The sequence below is a fragment of the Nicotiana tabacum genome, chromosome 8 (assembly GCF_000715075.1).
Source record: "Nicotiana tabacum cultivar K326 chromosome 8, ASM71507v2, whole genome shotgun sequence".
NCBI classification, from domain to species: domain Eukaryota; kingdom Viridiplantae; phylum Streptophyta; class Magnoliopsida; order Solanales; family Solanaceae; genus Nicotiana; species Nicotiana tabacum.
The window spans coordinates 30,830,616-30,853,055 of NC_134087.1; the positions used below are offsets into that span (position 1 = coordinate 30,830,616).

General features: G+C 36.1%; 1 protein-coding gene across 4 annotated transcripts; it reads right to left on the minus strand.

The window, feature by feature from the left end:
* Positions 1–115: 115 nt before the first annotated feature.
* LOC107822860 (auxin-binding protein T92) lies at positions 116–8,582 on the minus strand. Of its 4 annotated transcripts, XR_001656490.2 has the most exons (6): positions 8,403–8,582; positions 8,029–8,135; positions 7,379–7,582; positions 6,587–6,654; positions 5,704–5,876; positions 5,396–5,632 (listed from the first exon to the last, which is right to left on the minus strand). XR_001656490.2 is itself a non-coding variant. In XM_016649435.2 (5 exons), exons 1-5 carry the CDS (start codon positions 8,515–8,517, stop codon positions 5,768–5,770), a joined length of 603 nt encoding a protein of 200 aa, XP_016504921.1. In that variant the 5' UTR covers positions 8,518–8,582; the 3' UTR covers positions 5,396–5,767. The 4 variants fall into 4 exon arrangements, 3 of the variants coding, with proteins under 3 accessions (XP_075075257.1, XP_075075256.1, XP_016504921.1); XM_016649435.2 differs by having other exon boundaries at positions 5,396–5,876; XM_075219156.1 differs by lacking the exons at positions 6,587–6,654; positions 7,379–7,582; positions 8,029–8,135; positions 8,403–8,582 and adding exons at positions 116–2,444; positions 6,404–6,580 and having other exon boundaries at positions 2,540–5,876.
* Positions 8,583–22,440: the final 13,858 nt, after the last annotated feature.

Genomic DNA, 22,440 nt, shown 5'->3' on the forward strand with positions numbered 1-22,440 from the left:
GCGTTAAGATTGTGAGTTGAGCTTATTTCAATCACAGCTCATCCTCCATTAATGGAGGCTCAAATGAGTGAATCGAGCTACGGAAAAGAGGATGAATATCAGAGAGAACAATGAGTGAAGAACTTTCTAGTATATTGAAAAGCATATGCAAAGTTTGATATACATCACATATATATACACAATCACCCCACTAAGTTAATCCCTAATTAACTAGTGCTAACTATTTTAACTACTGTAACTAAGTGGTGACAGCTAGCTTACTGCCCCCACTAACTTGTCCAGCTGTCACACTCCTTCACAGTCTCTCACACTCCCCCTCAAGCTGGAGGGTGTAGAATGTTAATTAAGCACTCCAAGCTTGCTCAACAAATATTCGTATTATATTCTCCCAAGTCCTTTGGTCAATAGATCCGCCTGTTGCTCATTTGTCCCTATATGATGTGTCTTAATTTTGCCATCTTTGATCTTGTCTCTCACAAAGTGACAATCAATCTCTATATGCTTAGTCCTTTCGTGAAATATAGGATTGGGTGCAATCTGTAGAGTTGTTTTGCTATCACAAAACATATTCACAAGTTGTTCAACTGAAATGCCAAGCTCTGTAAACAACCTAAGTAGCCATACTATCTTAGCAGTAGTTGTTGCAAGGCTTCTATATTCTACCTCTGCTGAGCTTCTAGACACTATATGTTGCTTCTTAGATTTCCATGACACCAATGAATCCCCATACTTCACAAAGTAACCAGTTACTGACCTTCTGGTATTAGGACATGTAGCCCAGTCTGCATCACAGAAGCAAGTCAGACTGTTTCCACTTTTGCTGCTTAGTAGAATGCTCATTCCTGGATTTAATTTGATATATTTCACAACTCTTAATGTTGCTTCCCAGTGAGACTGCTTAGGTGACTGCATAAATTGACTAAGTGTTTGGACAACAAATATTATATCTGGCCTTGTGATTGTCAGATATATTAATCCCAATCAACCTCTGATAGCTTGTAGCATCCTTCGTCAGCTCATTTCCAGATACCCCAACATGTGCATCAAACTCTGCTGAAGTGAATTTTTGATTCATATCTATTGGAGTGGCCGCAGGTTTAGTAGCTCCTAACCCCAAATCAGAAATCAGTTGCAATGCATACTTCCTTTGGTTTAACAAGATCCCTTTGTTGGATCTCATGACTTCAATTCCCAAGAAATATTTCAGTTCCCCCAAATCTTTCACTTTGAACTTGTGATTTAGAACATCTTTAGTTTCTTGGATGAACTGCCCATTGTTTTCTGTGATGAGCAAATCATCCACATACACAAGAACAACCACAAAATCTGCTCCTTTCTTCTTGGTAAATAGTGAATTGTCATATAGACTTTATTTATATCCTGCCTCAAGGAGTGCCTCTGTAAGTTTGATGTTCCATTGTCTTGAAGCTTGCTTTAGACCATATAATGACTTCACTAGCGTGCATACTTTGGTCTCCCCCTGTCTTCTAAAACCTTGATGCATCTCCATATATACTTCTTCATATAAATCTCCCTGCAAAAGTGCATTATACACATCCATTTGATACATATTCCATCCTTTTGATGTTGCTACTGCAATAACTGACCTTACAGTTACCATTTTGGAAACTGGTGAGAAGGTCTCATGGTAGTCTAACCCCTCTTTTTGGCTGTATCCTTTTGCTACTAGCTTGGCCTTAAATCTTTCAACATCTCCGTTAGCTTTATACTTTATTTTTTACACCCATTTTGATCCAATTGTGTTCTTTCCCTTGGGAAAGTCTACTATTTCCCATGTTTTGTTGTCTTCCAAAGCCTTAATTTCTTGCTTTATTGCCTCAATCCATCTCTTGTCTCTTGATGCTTATGTAAAGTTATGTGGTTCTGTGAGTGCTGAAACCTTTGCTACAAAGCTTTTGCATGCCTGTGAAAGCTGATCATAACACAGATAGTCTGAAATAGGATATAATGCCACATTATGTGCCTTTTTCTTGGTAACATAATCTTGTAACCATATGTGTTCTTTAGTACTTCTGCCAGATCTTCTTGGTTCTTGACTTCTGATTCCTGAGGAAACACATTCAGGTACAACATTTTCTGTATGCTCATCATATGTAGCTTGTTGAGGTTCAGATGCTTCTTCAGATATTACAGCATCAGCAATGTTGCCCTCTTCAGATACTACAGCATCAACAATGTTGCCCTCTTCACAGACTGCATCAACCTCATCATTTTCATGAGCTTCATGGATTGCAGTAGTTGTATCAACTTCACATTTAGATGCATGATCTGCAACTGGTGTCTGCAATGGTTCAAGTGTATGATCTGCATGTCCGTATAATGGTTCATGCTCAAATGATATACTCCCCCTAGCAGGAATATTAAAAGGATGCAATGAGGAAGACTTAGCAAATGGGAACAGATGCTCTTTGAAAACAATATCCCTGCATACAAAAAAATGATTAGTTGCAAGGTCCAAGAGCTTGTAGCCCTTTTGTGTATCTGAATAGCCCAAATGCACAGCAGGTTTGGCTCTTACTGAGAACTTGTTATCATGTAACATAGTTGTGGCATAGCATAAGCAGCCAAAGACTCTTAAGTGCTCAAGAGAAGGCTTCTGATGATGTAAGAGTTCATATGGTGATTTCCCTTGCAAAATGATAGAAGGCAAACTATTTATGATGTAAACAACAGTAATAATACATTCTCCCCAGTATTTAGTTGGTATATTTGCCTGGAATTTTAGGGCCCTTGCTGTATCTAATATATGTCTATGTTTTCTCTCAAACTACCCCTTCTGTTGAGGTGTGTATGCACAACTACTTTGATGTATAATGCCATAATGTTCAAACAAATCAATGCATTATTTGCTAAAGAACTCTCCTCCATTATCAGTTCTAACAATCTTAATAGCTACACCAAATTGTGTTCTTAGCATAGAGAGAAACTTTTGTAACACAACAATTATATCACTTTTCAACTGTAGCAAATGTACCCAAGTATACCTGGAACAATCATCCACTACTGTTAGAAAGTAATATTTTCTATCATGTGTGGGAAACTTGTATGGTCCCCAAACATCCATGTGTAAAAGCTGTAAAGGATTACTACTTCTTGTAACACTTCTAGGAAAAACTAGTCTGCTCTACTTAGCTAATGGACATACAGAACAGTCTTTATTTTCATCAAGATCTTTAAGCTGTAAGGAATCTGTTTTTTTCATTGTATTAACAGAGGTGTGACCTAATCTTTTGTGCCAAAGAATGCCATCTACTTCTGGTTTCTGGACTACTGCAACCGATGTTTGCCTCAAACTTCTAGCAATGTGCTCATCCTTCACCACATATAGGCCTCCTCTTTCCTTACCAATCCCCCTCACCCTGCCACTCCAAAGGTCCTGAAACACACAGAAGTCAGGATAAAGGTGAACAGAGCAACTGAGTTCCTTTGTAAGTTTTGACACAGATAACAAATTAAATTTGAAGTTAGGAACATATAGCACATTCTTAATCTTCACGTCCTTAAGAAATGTTGCACTACCAATATGAGATATATTTATCTTCTCACCAGTAGGTAAATGAACTTGATCCCTACCAATTTTCAACTCAGTCTTAGAATGTAGTATATCTAGGGAAGCAGCTAAGTGATGAGTCGTACCAGAATCAACTATCCATTCTTTACTAGGATTATCAGTCATTAGTGCAGTAGCAATACCTGCCATGTTGACTTGTGGAACTGTGGTATCTTTATTCAGCATATCCAGAATTTCTTTATATTGATTCTCAGTAAAGAAGTGCCCTCATGTAGGACCATCATTGTGTGCTTTTCCTCCAGCTATGTGTGCCTATTCCTCATGCTCAGCATTACCAGTTGCATAATTGGCCACAACTTTCCTCTTAGCATTGAAATCTGCAGGATACCCTATCAACTTGTAGCAATTTTCTTTCAAATGACCGCTCTATCTTACAGTAATCACATTTCATGAATGGCTTGTTTCCTTTGTAGCCTTGTCCTCATCCAGCATGCATAGCAATAGGATCTCTTCTAACTCTTAAGGCTGGATATGGATTTGATCTTTGGCTTTCATCCTCAATTATCAACGCATAAGCTTGGTTCAAGGTTGGTTCAAAAGTTTTCATCAAAATCTACCTCCTTGCTTGTTCATAGGTCTCATTCAGACCACTGAGAAACTTAAGCAGCCTTTGACAATAAAGGTGTTCAATGTAGTCCTTTGATTTAGCACAATCACAACCTGGCGTGGGAACTAAAGCATCATACTCCGACCACATTTCCTTCAGTCTCGTGAAATAGGAGTCAACAGAGTTAGTTCCTTGCGAAATTGTTGCAATTTCTCTGTGCAATTGAAAAATTCGAACTCGATTGACCTTATCAAATCTCTCCTTCAAGTCTTCCCAAACTAGCTTTCGCTTAGCTTGAAGAGCAATTCGCATCGTCCTACCTCATAATCCATAGTTTTCAGACCCGGTGAGTTGAGTTGGAATCAAAACTGAGCTCGGTGTATCAGAAGGATGCAGAAACAAAGGATGAGTGTGATCAATTTTCTCCTTTGCCATTACTGACTTTGAGCGAGAATTTGTACCACATAAACACAGAATTGTTCAGCTAAGAAGCAACCAGTATCGATTGCTCTAATACCATGTGAGTTGAGCTGATCTCAATCACAGCTCATCCTCCATTAATGGAGGCTTAAATGAATGAATCGAGCTACAGAAGAGAGGATGAATATCAGAGAAAACAATGAGTGAAGAACTTTCTAGTATATTGAAAAGCATATGCAAAGTCTGATATACATCACATATATACACAATCATCCCAGTAACTTAATCCCCAATTAACTAGCGCTAACTATTTTAACTACTCTAACTAACTGGTGACAGCAGACTTATTGCCCCCCACTAACTTGTCCAGCTGTTACACTCCTTCACAGTCTCTCACAAAGATGATGATTGCATTTTGCTTGATGCAACTAAAAACAACATCCAACATGGCAAAGATTGATCGATGAGGCAGAAACTTCACAAATTAAACGAGTGTTACAAAAGGTTTCAAATAAAAAAGGGAAAAAATGAAAAAAGAAATTCTAAGAGAACCCGAAACAAAAAACAGTTAACAAAGGCAGCACACGGTTGCACTGATGTACTTGAACAATGCAATAATCAAATTGAAAGACAGCGAGAAAACATTATAGGTGATCTAATTATCAAAATCCATGGATAATTAGTCAGTTTCTGCCTACATCTTGATAAATAGTGTTATCCGATGCCTCTTGGTGAGAGATAGCAAGTATCCGGTAAAATAGTCGAGGTGGAGGCAAACTTACCCAAACACCACTATTAATTAAAAAGATCTTATATATAGAAGATGGTTGGAGTACATAGAACTAATCTCTGGTTCATATACCATACAGAGTCGAAATGCAGTATAACCACAACCAGTAAACTGCATGTAGTCATCCTTGCTTAATATATTCAATATACAATATTGAAATATGTAAGAAATAATGTTCTAGAAGCAACTAAAAACTAAAGCTCTCTCAACGTTGGCTCAGATATTCTTTTAAGATACATTTTCTACAATGTATGACTGCAACACCGATAAAATCCACCCAGACCTGTTATGTTGCTCTTGGTTTAGTCGATCTTTAACTTGTAGGCCAAGTAAAGCTAGATCCCAATATTATACCTGAAAGTATCAAACCCATGCTTATGTAGTCAAATGCCTTGGTGTATTTCTTTGGGTTGGATAGTTAAAGCTCATCTTTCCTCGAAGTTGTCTGATAACATTCCTCATCCCAGTAATAGGGAAACTTCAATTTGGCAGCCGTGTGTGGCATCGACCAGTCATCATACATAAACCTGAAAATAAGTGCAAGAAAATAAATTTCTGCTAAGTAACCATCAAAGGCTGGCACAAGATGGACTTGTAGCAAAATTTTATTTGCACACAGTCAGGAAAGATGAGTAGCATAATACTGAACATTCCTCAAGCGAATGGCAAGCACGTCCTTTGGTGGTAAACTAGACATGTTTGTATTTTTAGAAAAGCACTTATAAGAATTTACACATTTAGTACATCATGAACTTAGAACCACAAGTTGCTTTCAAATGCACAAAAAAGGCTGACCTCGAAGTCTTTAGAAACTTTTGCTTTCAATATATTCTTTTATTTTTTTTTATTCAAAGTCATTTAATCTCCAATAAAACATGAAGATCTCCCTCCCTCTCTCTTTTGTCGAGTAATAGTAGTGTATTATTAATATGGCACCACGGAGGTTCCGTCCCTCCCTTTCTTTTTGTTTATCATTTTTCTCGAAGAGGGGTTACAACAGTGTAGATCTTGATGAGAATGACAAATTTGCACTAATTATGGTGAAGCAACACACCTGCAACATAGGGGTAACTGCACCAGAAAAACTCATAACTCATGTCTAATGTGGTCCAAGTACTGGTCCTTGTCAGGAGATGAAATTTATATGTAGTCTCTTTCACCATGGGGATAACACAGAAACAAAAGTATGAAATGAAAAGGTTAATGAAAAAGTTAATGTTTAGCATAGTTTACTTACACCTTCACTGGAGGACGAGAAATAACATCTAAAACTTGTAGATCTTCTTGTTCACCAGTGTTCCATACCTGAAATGAAAAAAAGTAAAAAGTATATTTCCAGTCACACATGCATAAATATGGAATTATGAAGTTGTAATTCATTGACGTATGGGCTCTGTTGGGTTTTCTGATTTGCAGTCATATGTGCATAGAGATGGAACCTATTTAAGAAGTTGTAATTCACTTGACATATGATCTCTGTTGGGATTTGTGACTCTGCAAGATGCAGCACTGGATAGGACTTTAGACAGGCTACACTAATAACTTAGTCCTCATAGAAGATAGATTATTTGAAGGGATGCAAGTAGAATTCCAAAAGGGAACTTGGCTTTTCCCATGATTTTTCAACAGTGAGAACCAGACCATTATCAGATATATTGCCATAAGCAGAGCGCGTGAACTTCCAAGGTAAGGGAAGAAAAGCAAGTATACTATCCATGAAGTAGATTAGGGCATATCTCACACAAAAACAAAACATGACTTGGAGACCAAGAGTTTCCTAGAAACTTGGTAAAATATTAACTGATCCTTTCCATAATTAATTTGTTACCTCATAGATGACCATTCAAAACATAAATATTAGAAATATTTGTGGGTATTGTTTCTATAAAATTAGACGCAACATTGATAAAGGCACCAGCTAGGTGTTTCTTCAGCAGATCAAGTTATTGAACTCCTATTCACATCTTGCAGTACTAAATTTGAACTCAGGTAAGATAAAGAAAAAAGGAGAACAAGGCAGACAGCCTACCTGGTGAACATCATTAACAGGGATATGGAAGGTGCTATTAGGGAATATATGGAACTCCTGCGGGTTCCCCGGGTACTTTGAATGTGAACTAGGAGTGAGATATAGAGTGCCTTGACCCTTCAAGACGATGAAAATTTCTTCACATGAGTGCCTGTGTATTGGTGTGCGAAATCCTGGGGCAAACGTTTGAAGCCACACTTCTATCTATACATGAAACCATAGTGATGAAACCAAAGTAAATAGCAGCAGTTCTAAACCAAATAGCCAATATTCACAATCAATCAACTTCATTTCAATCTCAAATTAGTTAGGATTGATGATATGAATCCATTCTATCAACAAATCGATATGCTCTCCTTTCTAATTTGTTTGGCACTATTTCCTTATTAGCCGTTCCAAAAAGATTAGTACATTTTATATTTGGGAATAATTGAATTTGAAATTCCCATATTACCCTAAATGAAAAGCTTTTATAGACACACAAATATTTTATGGCAAGTTTCTATAGACACAAAAATGTTTTATGACATGTTTATGATCACAAATTTCAAAAATCTTCATTTTATCTTTTAAAATTCGTGCCGAGTCAAACTATACCAATGAGGGAGTACTAAGCAAAATCTTCTGGAATGAGTAGTTGGAAAAAGAACCTCTTTCATGCCGTGCAAGACTGAACCTGCAATTGTAGTGTGAGATAAACCGGACCTCCCATAGTTTTCCTGTGGAAGCTCGCTGATATTCCTCACAAGTGGTAATCCTGCATAACAATTAAAAACTTGGTTTCTAAACTTTAATCATGGTAGGAAATTTTTGCTCATAATAACAATCAAATGGAGACTGATCACACTCCTTTCATTTCTAGTTCTAAATTCCTAAATAATGTGAAATAATTCAGCATGTCAACAATAACTACACCTAAATATAACTGCGTCCACTACTCCTCTGTGATAATGGTGCGTACCTACAATACACCTAATTTTTTTAAAAATTTCTCATATAGACAGGAAATGATGAGAAGACTTGCCATTAATAGAACAGTGAGAAGCTTCAGCCGTCGCGAACCAGAAAACAGCAACTAGTATGATGATGTGGCGGGCCATTGTCACACTATAAATCTGCAAACTAAACTCCACTCTCATCACCTTACCTGTTGTTTGGAGAAAACGTCGAGAAAGATCCAGTAGAAAGGGTTCGAAATGGGCCGCTTGACGAGTGATGGGCTTTTTGCATTAGTTTGTGTTAAAAAACCAAAATAATAAGGAATTTTTATATTCTTATGCCATATAAAAACTATATTACCCTCAATGTTTAAGGTTTGATATAATTATATTTAGTATACCTAATGTCACGACCCAAACCGAAGGGCCGCGACGGGCACCCGGTGCCTTACTCAACCGAGTACCAACGCAACATATCTTTCTTATCATATTATCATGAGTAAATGAGCCAGAAAACCCGTCATGAGATAACAAGAATAAAACATAAGGGAATACTCAACATATGAAGACCCAACATGATATACAAACTTATATATGTGACATACGGGCCTATAAGGCCGACATGACCATTAGTAAACTCGAAACATAGGCCGACAAGGCCATACAAGTATCCATACACCTGATATCTGTCTACAAGCCTCTAAGAGTACATAAAATCATAAAGGTCGGGACAGGGCTCCGCCATACCAATCAATATATATCCAAAGCATACTGACCAAATAGGCAACTCCGGAGCAAGTGGACTGCACCAACACCTTCGCTGAGCTGATAGCCTACTAGGAGGACTGTCAACCTATCAATCGGGACCTGCGGGCATGAAACGCAGCGTCCCCAGGCAAAAGGGACGTCAGTACGAATAAAGTACCGAGTATGTTAGGCAGGAAAGCATAAACAAGAACAGTAATGTAAAGGGAGATATAGAGGAGATACAACTTGTAACATCTGAGTGCCTCTAGGAGTTACTGATATGAAATGCATAATACATATATATACATAAACTTTTTAAAATATTCGCCTCTGTGGGCATCATCATCATCATATCGTACCCGGCCTCAAAGAGGACTCGGTAAAAGCGTACCCGACCATCATAAGGTTCGGTTGAATCGTACCCGGCCACGTGGAGCTCGGTAAACCCAACTGATCAGTGGTTTCACAATATGTGCCGTACCCGGCCGACTATAGCGCGACTCAGTAGAGTAAAATAGATACATATACATAACGCATGCTCGACTCATGGAATCACATTCTAAACCTTTTGGAGTGACTTAAGAATATTATGGACATCCCTACCATAAATATGAACCTTAGTAGGATTTAAGGATCATACACACTTGTTTAGAATAATTTTATAAGGAAAGAACAACATGAACAACCTTAGTTGCTAGGAGTAGAGTCATTATGAAATGGCGTATCGTTTATGTTCATTTCACTTTAGATCATGCCAAAAGAAAGAAGAAAGTGCCTTAATATACCTTAAACCCGTTGAGTCCCTAATCCTTTCCAAGCAACTCTTCAAACAAGTCAACTCAATCTATCATAGTATAAGGAGATTCAAAATCAGTGCTGAGCAAAGGCTAAGTCTATAACTTAAGCTAGTAGCTCGTTTACGTAAATTTGGGCAGCATCTCCCTTGTAACAAGGGCCTCCTCCAATACCATATACCAACAACAATTACCAGAGCAATCCATCAATACATAATTATCAATATCAAGACACCATATAACAACAACAAGTCACAACAACATTACGACGAGCGGCAAGCTCCGATGGAATCCGTATACCCCTTATCAATCCTTATAGACTTCTTACTTCAATATAAAAGTATCATTAACATGATATTGAATTCATTAACCAATGATTCCAGCCTTAAACCATATATTTATAACAACGAAAATAATCCACAACTTCAACTATCCTCAATTAGCAACTTTATTCACTAGTTCATGTCTAGCCCATCCATTTAACTTAATCAACATCAAGATAACCTTAGGCACAAGCAAGATCACAATATACATACCTTATACAGTAACTTCAAGTCAAAATCCAAGTTATATTCAGTTTACAACAACCCTTAATAGCAATACAACACCATAGAAGTGACTTAAGCTAATCCAAGTATTATCTTGTAGTTTATCATCCTAACAACTTAACCAACATACAAGAAAGATTAAGCACAATTAGTAGGCTATTATACTCACCTTAGACAGCAGCAACAACTTGGAATTTCATCCAAATACAACCCACAACAATCCTCAATGACAACACCACCTCAAAGAGGTGTTGTTCTTCACTATAACTAAGTTTTGATATTAAAATATGGTGTAATCACTTTGGAATCACTTCAAACCCTTGTGGTATATGTTTAGGAGGGTTAGTAGAGATTTGGAGACGAATTTTAGTTAAAAAATGAGCAAAAATAGGCGTCCAAATCGTTTATAAATTGAAGTAGGTCAACCACCGCCTAAGTGGGTCCCGTTGGGAGCTGCTTGCGCAGTCTCGCAAAAATGCAAATATCTCTCTACTCCGATGTCGTATTGACAAATGGTTTAATGAATTAGAAAGTAGACTCGTAGACCTTCAATTTGGTAGGTAGAACACCCCATGATTCCAAGTATATTTGGAGAAATTCTCAGATACATTTGACCTAAATTTCAGCAAATTTATGAATGTAACTTGTGATGACCTTTACCAACTCTTGTTCCACAACTTGCTTGCCTTAAAAATGTAGAAAATGAATATCATACGACTAAAATAACTCATAGAATAACCTCCTTATCATGTTAATAACCCTAGTCTCACCCCAAAGTACATATTATTACATTCGAAACTTGTCGACTTTCGACGAAACTTATTTTCTTCAATTGGTTTAGCTTCTAAGATTTCCAACCCTCTTGGTACTCGTTATTCATGATCTTAAATATTTGTAACCTCCAAGGTAACATGATTAACTTACTTTATTTTCTTCCAAATAGAATCTCATTTCCGAGCTTACATCAATGACTTATGACATACTCTCACATATGAAAACTTGGGGTGTAACATCATTCCCCCCTTTGGAACATTCGTCCTCGAATGTTGACTGATGCACTTATCAGTTTCATAAACTATGGCTCTTACGAATACTTTAATGCTCATCTTTCCATCTAAGCAACTGTTTTGTGAATAAATCCAAACGCTTGGGCATTCTCCCCTTTTAGGCCTCTTTGTCACACCATGACATGTGGTTGGAATCCTTCCAACATCGTAACATTTGATACCTTATGTCATGCAGTATGTACGACTGTGTCCTTGTATGAGCGCCTAGCGACTAGTCTTCTCTTTTTCCTCCATCTTTTAGCCAATCTCTAAGCCTCACTTTATGAACATATACAAAATTATGACAAGCTGTCCCTCTAGGCATCTATAGGTGTACTGATGTCTTTCGCTTGGTACTTTATCGAACTTAAGACTATTTTTACCTCTTGTTTCATAGCCTTGTATATCTATCCTTATGGATTTACTACATCTAGGTAGGTTATACTATACCATAAAACTTACTTCGGTTTATTATTACCGAGGTTTGCTACCTAACTCCAGGTTACTCTCTCGCTGCTTATCCTATTTGTATAAATCTAAGTCCTTTAGTGCTTCCTCATTATTATTCATCTAAGAATAACAAACAAATCTCATCTCGAACTTTGGAACTTGTAACCATCTATTGTTTATTCACCTTAATATTGATCTATAATCTATCACTGATAACTTGCAACCTCTTACGTAATACATTGTCACTAGGGCTCACATCTTATCGGGGAACATATGAAGTGATTTTCCTGATCCACCTAGGGATAATACTATACTTCAATAACCGTATTTCATTGCATCCCAACGCGATTCATCTTATGAGGGTATTCTAATCCCGTGCAATTAATGAAATCCCTTTCTCGTTAAATCATTACTCAATCAAAGGCCTAAGAATCATCCTCTTATCTATCACAATTACACCCTTATTCTACCGCCAGGGCAACATTCCATCTCTTCTAAATGCACCTAGTCTCAGACTCCTCTGTGTTCATTCAGGCTGTACCAAGCTTTTTATTACATATGGAAATCATCAGCTCCCTTGTTTTGATGGGTTTAATCCCGAGGACATACATATTCTCGTCACCTTCTCACTCACCTTTTCATATCCTTACTCCTATCAACCTAAAACCTTGTTGCTCTACAATACTTTACCTTAGGACCTACACCGATCTATTTATACTACTCGCAACCTTCCTTTAACTTGCTAGCACCATAAATTTCCTTTCGTGCCTTCTCAGTTGTCCTTAAATGTAAGCAATTACTTTTGCTGGTCGTTCTATCACTTGTTGCATGAATACTTGGCTTGTCATTTTGCCCACGAATACTATATTTCCTGTACCTCATATGATCTCAAACATCACTTTTGATGGCTTTTTTTTACCATTCATTAGCCATGATAGGTGCCACTTTCTTATGGAGTGTATACAATATTGTAGTGAGACTGTTATTACAGGATCATTTACTCTTTAGCTCACTATGCTTAGGTGGAAACCTTCTTCCTTATTTCCTCAGCTAGTCTTTCATTGTAGTACTTAGGGAGACCTTCTGGCTCTTGTAAAGTTGCGAGCTTGATATATCATACACCCGAAGGTAATTTTCGTTATTCTTACTCGCCTATAATAATTCTTAGTTACATAAATTTATGCCTTTGTGCTCGTAGGGTTACTTCTAAGCTCAAATTTTTATTGTCTCCTTAGTGACACTCTCTCTTATTTTTATAAACCTTAAAAATGGTACCTTTAATTGCCTCAACTCCTATCTGATTTTTTTTTTCAAATGATTGCGATCTCGTATCTGCGAGACTGAATTCACTATGTTGCGGTTCACTACATTTATCTTGCATGATCTATTGATTTATCTATGACCTCTTGTCTAGCCATAACTGGGCTCTTCCTAAATCAACTACTAATTACTCGTTGGTCCATTCTCATATATATATATATATATATATATATATATATATATATATATATTCTGCATAATCCCTCTTGGGATATATCCTTTGTCTTAACTTATCTCTCGCCACTAGCTCCCGATGTATCAAGTGTCCATTCACACTTATTTATTAATAACATCCTGGCCGAAAACTTTTACTGCCTCTCCCCGGTGTCGTGCTTGTATAATGTTCTGGAGTCGCAACATATCTGCAGGAACTGTATAAATGCAACATCATCCCTTTCTCCTTTATACCACATTCTTCCTTTACCATTCCATAGTTAACTGAACCGCTTAACTCCGACTTAATATCATATCACACCATATTCCCCCCTTTAGGGGAGTACTAAGATTTAGTACTATGACGATCTACCTATAGTTGTTTTACCTTTTCATATTTGGCGTCTTTTCACATTATCAATGAACCTTAATAACCTTATGGTAACCTTCTATACCAGGGATAACTAAATTTCTTAAGCACGAAGGTGACACCTACGGTAACTGGCACACTTAGTCCCTTAAGATTAACTCTGCTCAGAGTGCTTGCTTTAGGTAAGCGACTTCCTAAATAACCTTTAAATGTTATTCGTCTGTTGTATATTCTATTATTGTAGGAGCACGATCTTTGAAATTCTCACGATGTCGACCATTATCAAATCCTTCGGTCCCTAATTCATGTTCGGTTTTATCTTGTTCACCAACCCATACTGATTTTTATTACTCTAGGGTCTAACCTTTCCTCCTGGTAATCACGTTGAAGTCACCATCTCATTTCTCGAAATAAGAATATGACTTTATGGCTTATACTCTTTTATTGCCTTAAGGTTTGTCACCTCTTGTATTTTCCTTCACTTTGACTATAGACTCTGTCATCGTGTCATATTTTGATTTACTGTTATCACCCCTATCACATCTTACTCATGATGCTTTATTTATTTTCTTCTTATTCTCCGGATAATATTTTTTTGTCGATCACTTTATTCTGAAAACTTCAACAAAAAGTTCTTTCCCTATAAGCTCCCCTAGCTTCATCTCACTGGCTCTTGGGAATGCCTAACATTCTTCTTTTTTACTCGGGGCTAGAGTCATACTAAGGTAAATATTTGTCCCTTCTAGGATCCCACTGCCTATCTTCTGAAATTTTTGAATATTCCAGTATTCGTATCTGATTGTACTACTCTAGAGTTCACCATATAGGTGTCTTAGAAGGAGATCTATTACCACATTTGCACCATCTTTCAGAAACGTTAGTTAATGATAACAACCTATCCACAATTTTTGGGTTACTCTAACTCCAACTGGATCCTGATATCCCATCTTTCTCTTAAATAATATATGTTAGCTCCCATAGAACATAACTGAGATGGGTGTGGCCAATTGTACTTACCTCTGTCATTGATGAAGGTACCAAAATACTTATATTTCTCTGCCTGATTTGAAAATATTGATAATCTTCATTATCTGGGTGCCTCGTACCCCTCTTCACCTTACTTCTTTTACTTGTTAAAACTTGTATCTAGCTTCTGAATTCCTCATAGATTTTCACCATATTCGTGAATAGATATCCGTGCCTTAAGGCTCCTTATTAAGAAGCATACACATCTTAGTACACACATGATCTGTTGAAGACCTCATATTTACTCATCATAAGCATGATGTGAAATCGAGTTCCTCTGACTCAACTCTTTCACATCCACATGCAATCTCTTACCAACTATCTTTGTGGAAGTAGGTATCGTTGTATTACGACTAAAGTCGAATTTAGGAGTTTGAATTCTTACAACTGAGCTCTACTGCACGATCTAGAGTAAGAAGAAAGAGTGACAGACCTAAATGCCCTGTAGCCTCCTGCTTATAAGTGTGGTGCACAACACACCCATAAACAAGACTCTACTAGACACGGCTTGTAGACTCTTTAGGATAGAACTGCTCTGATACCACTTCTGTCATGACCCAAACCGAAGGGCCGCGACGGGCACCCGGTGCCTTACTCAACCGAGTACCAACGCAACATATCTTTCTTATCATATTATCATGAGTAAATGAGCTAGAAAACCCCTCATGAGATAACAAGAATAAAACATAAGGGAATACTCAACATATGAAGACCCAACATGATATACAAACTTATATATGTGACATACGGGCCTATAAGGCCGACATGACCATTAGTAAACTCGAAACATAGGCCGACAAGGCCATACAAGTATCCATACACCTGATATTTGTCTACAAGCCTCTAAGAGTACATAAAATCATAAAGGTCGGGACAGGGCTCCGCCATACCAATCAATATATATCCAAAGCATACTGACCAAATAGGCAACTCCGGAGCAAGTGAAGTGCACCAACACCTTCGCTGAGCTGATAGCCTACTATGAGGACTGTCAACCTATCAATCGGGACCTGCGGGCATGAAACGCAGCGTCCCCAGGCAAAAGGGACGTCAGTACGAATAAAGTACCGAGTATGTTAGGCAGGAAAGCATAAACAAGAACAGTAATGTAAAGAGAGAGATAGAGGAGATACAACCTGTAACATCTGAGTGCCTCTGGGGGTTACTGATATGAAATGCATAATACATATATATACATAAACTTTTTAAAACATTCGCCTCTATGGGCATCATCATCATCATATTGTACCCGGCCTCAAAGAGGACTCGGTAAAAGCGTACCCGACCATCATAAGGTTCGGTAGAATCGTACCCGGCCACGTTGAGCTCAGTAAACCCAATTGATCAGTGGTTGCATAATATGTGTTGTACCCGGCCGACTATAGCGCGGCTCGGTAGAGTAAAATAGATACATATACATAACGCATGCTCGACTCATGGAATCATATTCTAAACCTTTTGGAGTGACTTAAGAACATTATGGACATCCCTACCATCAATATGAACCTTAGTAGGATTTAAGGATCATACACACTTGTTTAGAATAATTTTATAAGGAAAGAACAACATGGACAACCTTAGTTGCTAGGAGTAGAGTCATTATGAAATAGCGTATCGTTTATGTTCATTTCATTTTAGATCATGCCAAAAGAAAGAAGAAAGTGCCTTAACATACCTTAAACCTGTTGAGTCCCTAATCCCTTCCAAGTAACTCTTCAAACAAGTCAACTCAATCTATCATAGTATAAAGAGATTCAAAATCAGTGCTGAGCAAAGGCTAAGTCTATAACTTAAGCTAGTAGCTCGTTTACGTAAATTTGGGCAGCATCTATCTTGTAACAAGGGCCTCCTCCAATACCATATACAAACAACAATGACCAGAGTAATCCATCAATACATAATTATCAATATCAAGACACCATATAACAACAACAAGTCACAACTACATTACGACGAGCGGCAAGCTCCGATTGGAATCCGTATACCCCTTATCAATCCTTATAGACTTCTTACTTCAACATAAAAGTATCATTAACATTATAATGAAGTCATTAACCAATGATTCCAGCCTTAAACCATATATTTATAACAACGAAAATAATCCACAACTTCAACTATCCTCAATTAGCAACTTTATTCACTAGTTCATGTCTTGCCCATCCATTTAACTTAATCAACATCAAGATAACCTTAGGAACAAGTAAGAACACAATATAAATACCTCCTACAGTAACTTCAAGTCAAAATCCAAGTTATATTCAGTTTACAACAACCGTTAATAGCAATACAACACCATAGAAGTGACTTAAGCTAGTCCAAGTATTATCTTGTAGTTTAACATCCTAACAACTTAACCAACATACAAGCAAGATTAAGCACAATTAGTAGGCTGTTATACTCACCTTAGACAGCAACAACAACTTGGAATTTCATCCAAATACAGCCCACAAAAATCCTCAATGACAACACCACCTCAAAGAGGTGTTGTTCTTCACTAGAACTAAGTTTTGATGTTGAAATATGGTGTAATCACTTTGGAATCACTTCAAACCCTTATGGTATATGTTTAGGAGGGTTAGGAGAGGTTTGGAGACGAATTTTAGTTGAAAAATGAGCAAAAATAGGCGTCCAAATCGTTTATAAATTGAAGTAGGTCAACCACCACCTAAGTGGGTCCCATTGGGAGCTGCTTGCGCGGTCTCGCGAAAACGCGAATATGTCTCTACTCCGATGTCGTATTGATGAACGGTTTAATGCGTTAGAAACTAGACTTGTAGATCTTCAATTTGGTAGGTATAACACCCCATGATTCCAAGTATATTTGGAGAAATTTTCAGATACATTTGACCTAAATTTCAGCAAATTTATGAATGTAACTTGTGATGACCTTTGCCAACTCTTGTTCCACAACTTGCTTGCCTTCAAAATGTAGAAAATGAATATCATACGACTAAAATAACTCATAAAATAACCTCCTTATCATGTTAATAACCCTAGTCTCACCCCAAAGTACATGTTATAACATTCGAAACTTGTCGACTTTCGACGAAACTTATTTTCTTCAATTGGTTTAGCTTCTAAGATTTCCAACCCTCTTGGTACTCGTTATTCATAATATTAAATATTTGTAACCTCCAAGGTAACATAATTAACTTACTTTATTTGCTTCCAAATAGAATCTCATTTCCGAGTTTACATCAATGACTTACGACATACTCTCACGTATGAAAACTTGGGGTGTAACACCTAATTACCAATTCTATACCATAAGATTTTTTAACTGTACATTAATTGTACCTTATATCACTCCTACATTTATGGTACCGTATATTCCTCCAAATCCCCCTACGTTTCTCTCTCCCAACCCCACACCCTACCCACGTATCACCACACACCTAGAAACCAGAAAAAACAATTGAAACCTTCTGCTAAATCCAGAAAAATAATTGAAACCCTCTACCATTAACGTCCAAAATCAAGGTTTTTTCTTCTACAACCAGTCAAAATTGAAGTCAAATCTTCAAAGTTTCATACACATCAATAACTTTTGATGGTTATGATTTCGGGTTCCTTTAGTAATATAAGAGGAAAGGAAAAGAGAGCAATTCCATCATTGACAGCCATTAAAAAACTTTGAAGCTTTGAATTCAAATTTGGATTTTCAAAAATCATTATTTGTTTGGATTGGGTGTTGTTGTAAATAATTGAGAATATGGTTTGGAGTTTATATCTCAATTTTGAGGGGTTTTGATGAAGATTAGACTTGGTTTTGGCTGAATTTCAGATTGAAATTCGTCGAAGAAGAAGAAGAAGAAGAAGAAGAAGAGGAAGAAGAAGAAGAAGAGGAAGACGTATATTGCAGAAATTATAGAAAAATTGTAGTTAAATTAAAGAAAAATTGTAGAAATATTTTTTTTGGATTCCATATTTAGCATAGCAGTTTCGTAAGGAGTAACAAGAGCATATAGGAGAATCACAGAATTGTAGCATAATCGGGATTTTCGACATAATTGCGTTTTTTGCAGAAGATTTGTAGAAGTTTTAGTCGTTTTTGATTTATGAAAACAGAAAACAAAGCATCTACAATCAAAATACAAATAATCTACAATTTACCGATAAAATATCTACAAACTGGGTACATTGAATTTTAATATCCCAATTCTCATTCAATTGTAGCATAATTGGGATTTTCGACATAATTGTATTTTTTGTAGAAGATTTGTAGAAGTTTTAGTCATTTTTGATTTGTGAAAACAGAAAACAAAGCATCTACAATCAGAATATAAATAATCTATAATTTATCTACAAAATATCTACAAACTGGGTACATTGAATTTTAATATCCCAATTCCCATTCAATTGTAGCATAATTGGAATTTTTGACATAATTGCGTTATTTCAGAAGATTTGTAGAAGTTTTAGTCATTTTTTTATTTGTGAAAACAGAAAATAAAGCATCTACAATCAGAATACAAATAATCTACAAAATATCTACAAACTGGGTACATTGAATTTTAATATCCTAATTCCCATTCAATTGTAGCATAATTGAGATTTTTGACATAATTGCGTTTTTTCAGAAGATTTGTAGAAGTTTTAGTCATCTTTTTATTTGTGAAAACAGAAAATAAAGCATTTACAATCAGAATACAAATAATCTACAATTTATCTACAAAATATCTACAAACTGGGTACATATTTGGACTCGAAATGCTTCCCCTGAAATGTATGTTTCACATTTTTGATACATATTTTTGTCCAAAACAGTACTAAATCATCCACTTAAATACAATTTTTATACAATGTTGTTCAACTTTCATACAATATGTAAATGAATAAAAGAAAAATAAATAAACATCTGTCTACAATTTTTCTACAATTTATCTACAATTTTTCTACAATTTCTGCCATATTCTTCTTCTTCTTCTTCTTCTTCTTCTTCTTCTTCTTCTTCTTCTTCTTCTTCTTCTTCTTCTTCTTCTTCTTCTTCTTCTTCTTCTTCTTCTTCTTCTTCTTCTTCTTCTTCTTCTTCTTCTTCGAGTTTCAATCTGAAATTCAGTCAAAACAAAGTCTAATCTTCACCAAAACCCCTCAAAATTGAGATATAAACTTCAAACCATATTCCTAATTATTTTCAACAACACCCAATCCAAACAAATAATGATTTTTGAAAACACAAAATTTGAATTCAAAGCTTCAAAGCTTTTTAATGGTTGTCAATGGTGGAATTGCTGCTCTCTTTTCCTTTGCTTTGTATTTTCGTCATAATTGCTTTTGTTGTAGAAGAATTGTAGAAGATTTTGTCGATTTTGATTTGTGAAATTAGAGAAAATGTTGAAACAGAGTTTAGCGCAAAAAACAGAGAACGAAAATTTTGTAAAGAAGTCGACGATAGTGATTACTGTGCGTGATTTGCGTTGGAAGATCTGGAAAATATTTAATTCCCCATTTTTAACGCGCATAAATAAGGAATCCTACAACTATAATGATTTCTTATTTAATGCATTGTATATATTATGTAGAAATACTATTAGCATGAAGGGTAATATGCAAACTATGAACATATTTGGTAATATAGTTTCCTATATGGTATAGGAACAAAAATTTCCCAAATAATAATATATTGATTTTTTATATTTTTAAATAATATCTTACATCGATTTAGAAATTATATTTTATCAACATATTAAATCCCAATTTGTTAAAAATGTTTGACATCCTAAGGTAATCGTGTCATATAAAATGAACAGAAAAAGTACAACATTTGAATTGACGTTATTTACTAAAAAAAGAAAATAAAATTTATAGCCTCGTGAGTATTATTATTATTATTATTATTTAAAATGATAAGAACTAAATTTTGTACATATTAATAATTCACTAATCAAAATGAGAAAATACCATAAAATATTATCCACCTCAGGAAGAAAAAAAATAGAAATTTGTTAACATCTTGCTTAGGTGCATGATCGTTTACTTTACACAGAGCTTTCTAGCCCGTTTGGCCAAGACGCAAAAATCAGATTATTTTGATAAGTGCTTTTTTTTTTTCAAAAAATGCTTTTCTCAAAAATACTTTTGGTAAAAAGTAGTTTGTGTTTGGCTAATTAGTTTGAAAAACACTTTTGAGCAGCAATTAGTATTTGGCCAAGCTTTAAAAAACTGCTTCTAAGTGTATTTTTCTCAAAAGTGCTTATGGAAAAAGTATTTTTGGAGAGAAGCTACTTTTTTCTGCTTCTCGAAAACTACTTCTGCTTCTCCTCAAAAGTATTTTTTTCCTTCCAAAAGCTTGACCAAACACCTCAATTTTTTGCCAAAAATGCTTTTGGCAAAAAAAAAAAAAAAAAACACTTATGGCCAAAAAGGCTAAAACATCTATCTAATGCGTAATATACTGTTTTTTCCTCTTCAAGAATAATTTTGCATTGACAACAACGAATTTATGACAAGCTCGTTCTTCTTCCAATACTCCTATGCTCCACCACACATTTGGACCCTCGTGCTGGGTTGAATCTATGTCAACGAAATTGATTTTGGACCTAACTTAACCTCGTAAGTTAACTCATGTTGTGAGGATTGGTCAATACCATATAAAGACTTCCATTTGTTAACTCCCACCCGATGTGGAACTCAACAGATAATGAGCAAACTTGTGTATGAGATACTTTTAACAAGTGGTATTTGAACACCTTTAACTATTCCACATAATAACTCCAATCCTTAAATTACACTGTATATATAGGTAAAATATTAGATTTTAATAGTATATAACATATATTGAACACCCTTTATCGAGAATTTTTTTTTTTTACTTATTTCAAATTTGAACACCCTAAATGAAATTCCTGGCTTCGTCACTACTTGGCGTTGCTTCGGTCTTCTTTCGATTCTTCCTATTTTAAGCAAGAAAAAAGAGATATACACGTATCTTCGGATATGCAGTTCTGCTGTTGTGGATCTCCGTCTGGCATATAAGTTTCCTTTATGGTGATTTTAATACGGAGAAACGTAAAACAATAAGTAGCACAACAGTTATAAGGTGATTGGACTGAGGTGCTTTGGTTGAGATCATATTTAATTTTGTACTAGTACTTCTGCAATCTTTACATGTTTTGATCTGCAGAGCTTGATCAGTTCAATATCATGAGGCAGAACAGACGTTACTGAGAGTGAGAAGTAAGCTGCCTGGAAGTGGAAGATTTGACATAGATTCTAACATGACCGAAGCCCCTATCTTGAAGGGTCGCATGACTTTATCTCTTTGAACAAGAACGAACTTTCTTTCTATACACAACTTGATGTATGAAACAGCATATTTATAAATTTAAGGAGAATAAGAAATGCCTGCATAAAACTGCAAGTGAAGAAGATGAAATGTGAGATGCTAAACTTGCAGATACATGCTTCATAGTATGAACTCTGCTGCCAACTGATCTGACACTTCCCCTGCTAGTGAGCTTAAGGAGGAAGAGGAATGTTCACAGTTAAATTGTGAGGGTGTAAACCCTGTCAAACTGGAAGTATCCAATGTCCAGTATGTAGATAACTGGAAATGAAGAAGATGCAAGCGATGACTCTTTCAGACAGAAGAAAAGAACAGGCCAACCTACAGAAAAACTTGCAAGTTTTCTGCAGTATAGGTGATCGATGATGGTGTTCTCAACTAGTCC

What these genes read in the sequence shown, in the direction of transcription:
- LOC107822860 (XM_075219155.1), bottom strand. Translation starts at nt 2,563, where the DNA reads ATGTTACATGATAACAAGTTCTCAGTAAGAGCCAAACCTGCTGTGCAT.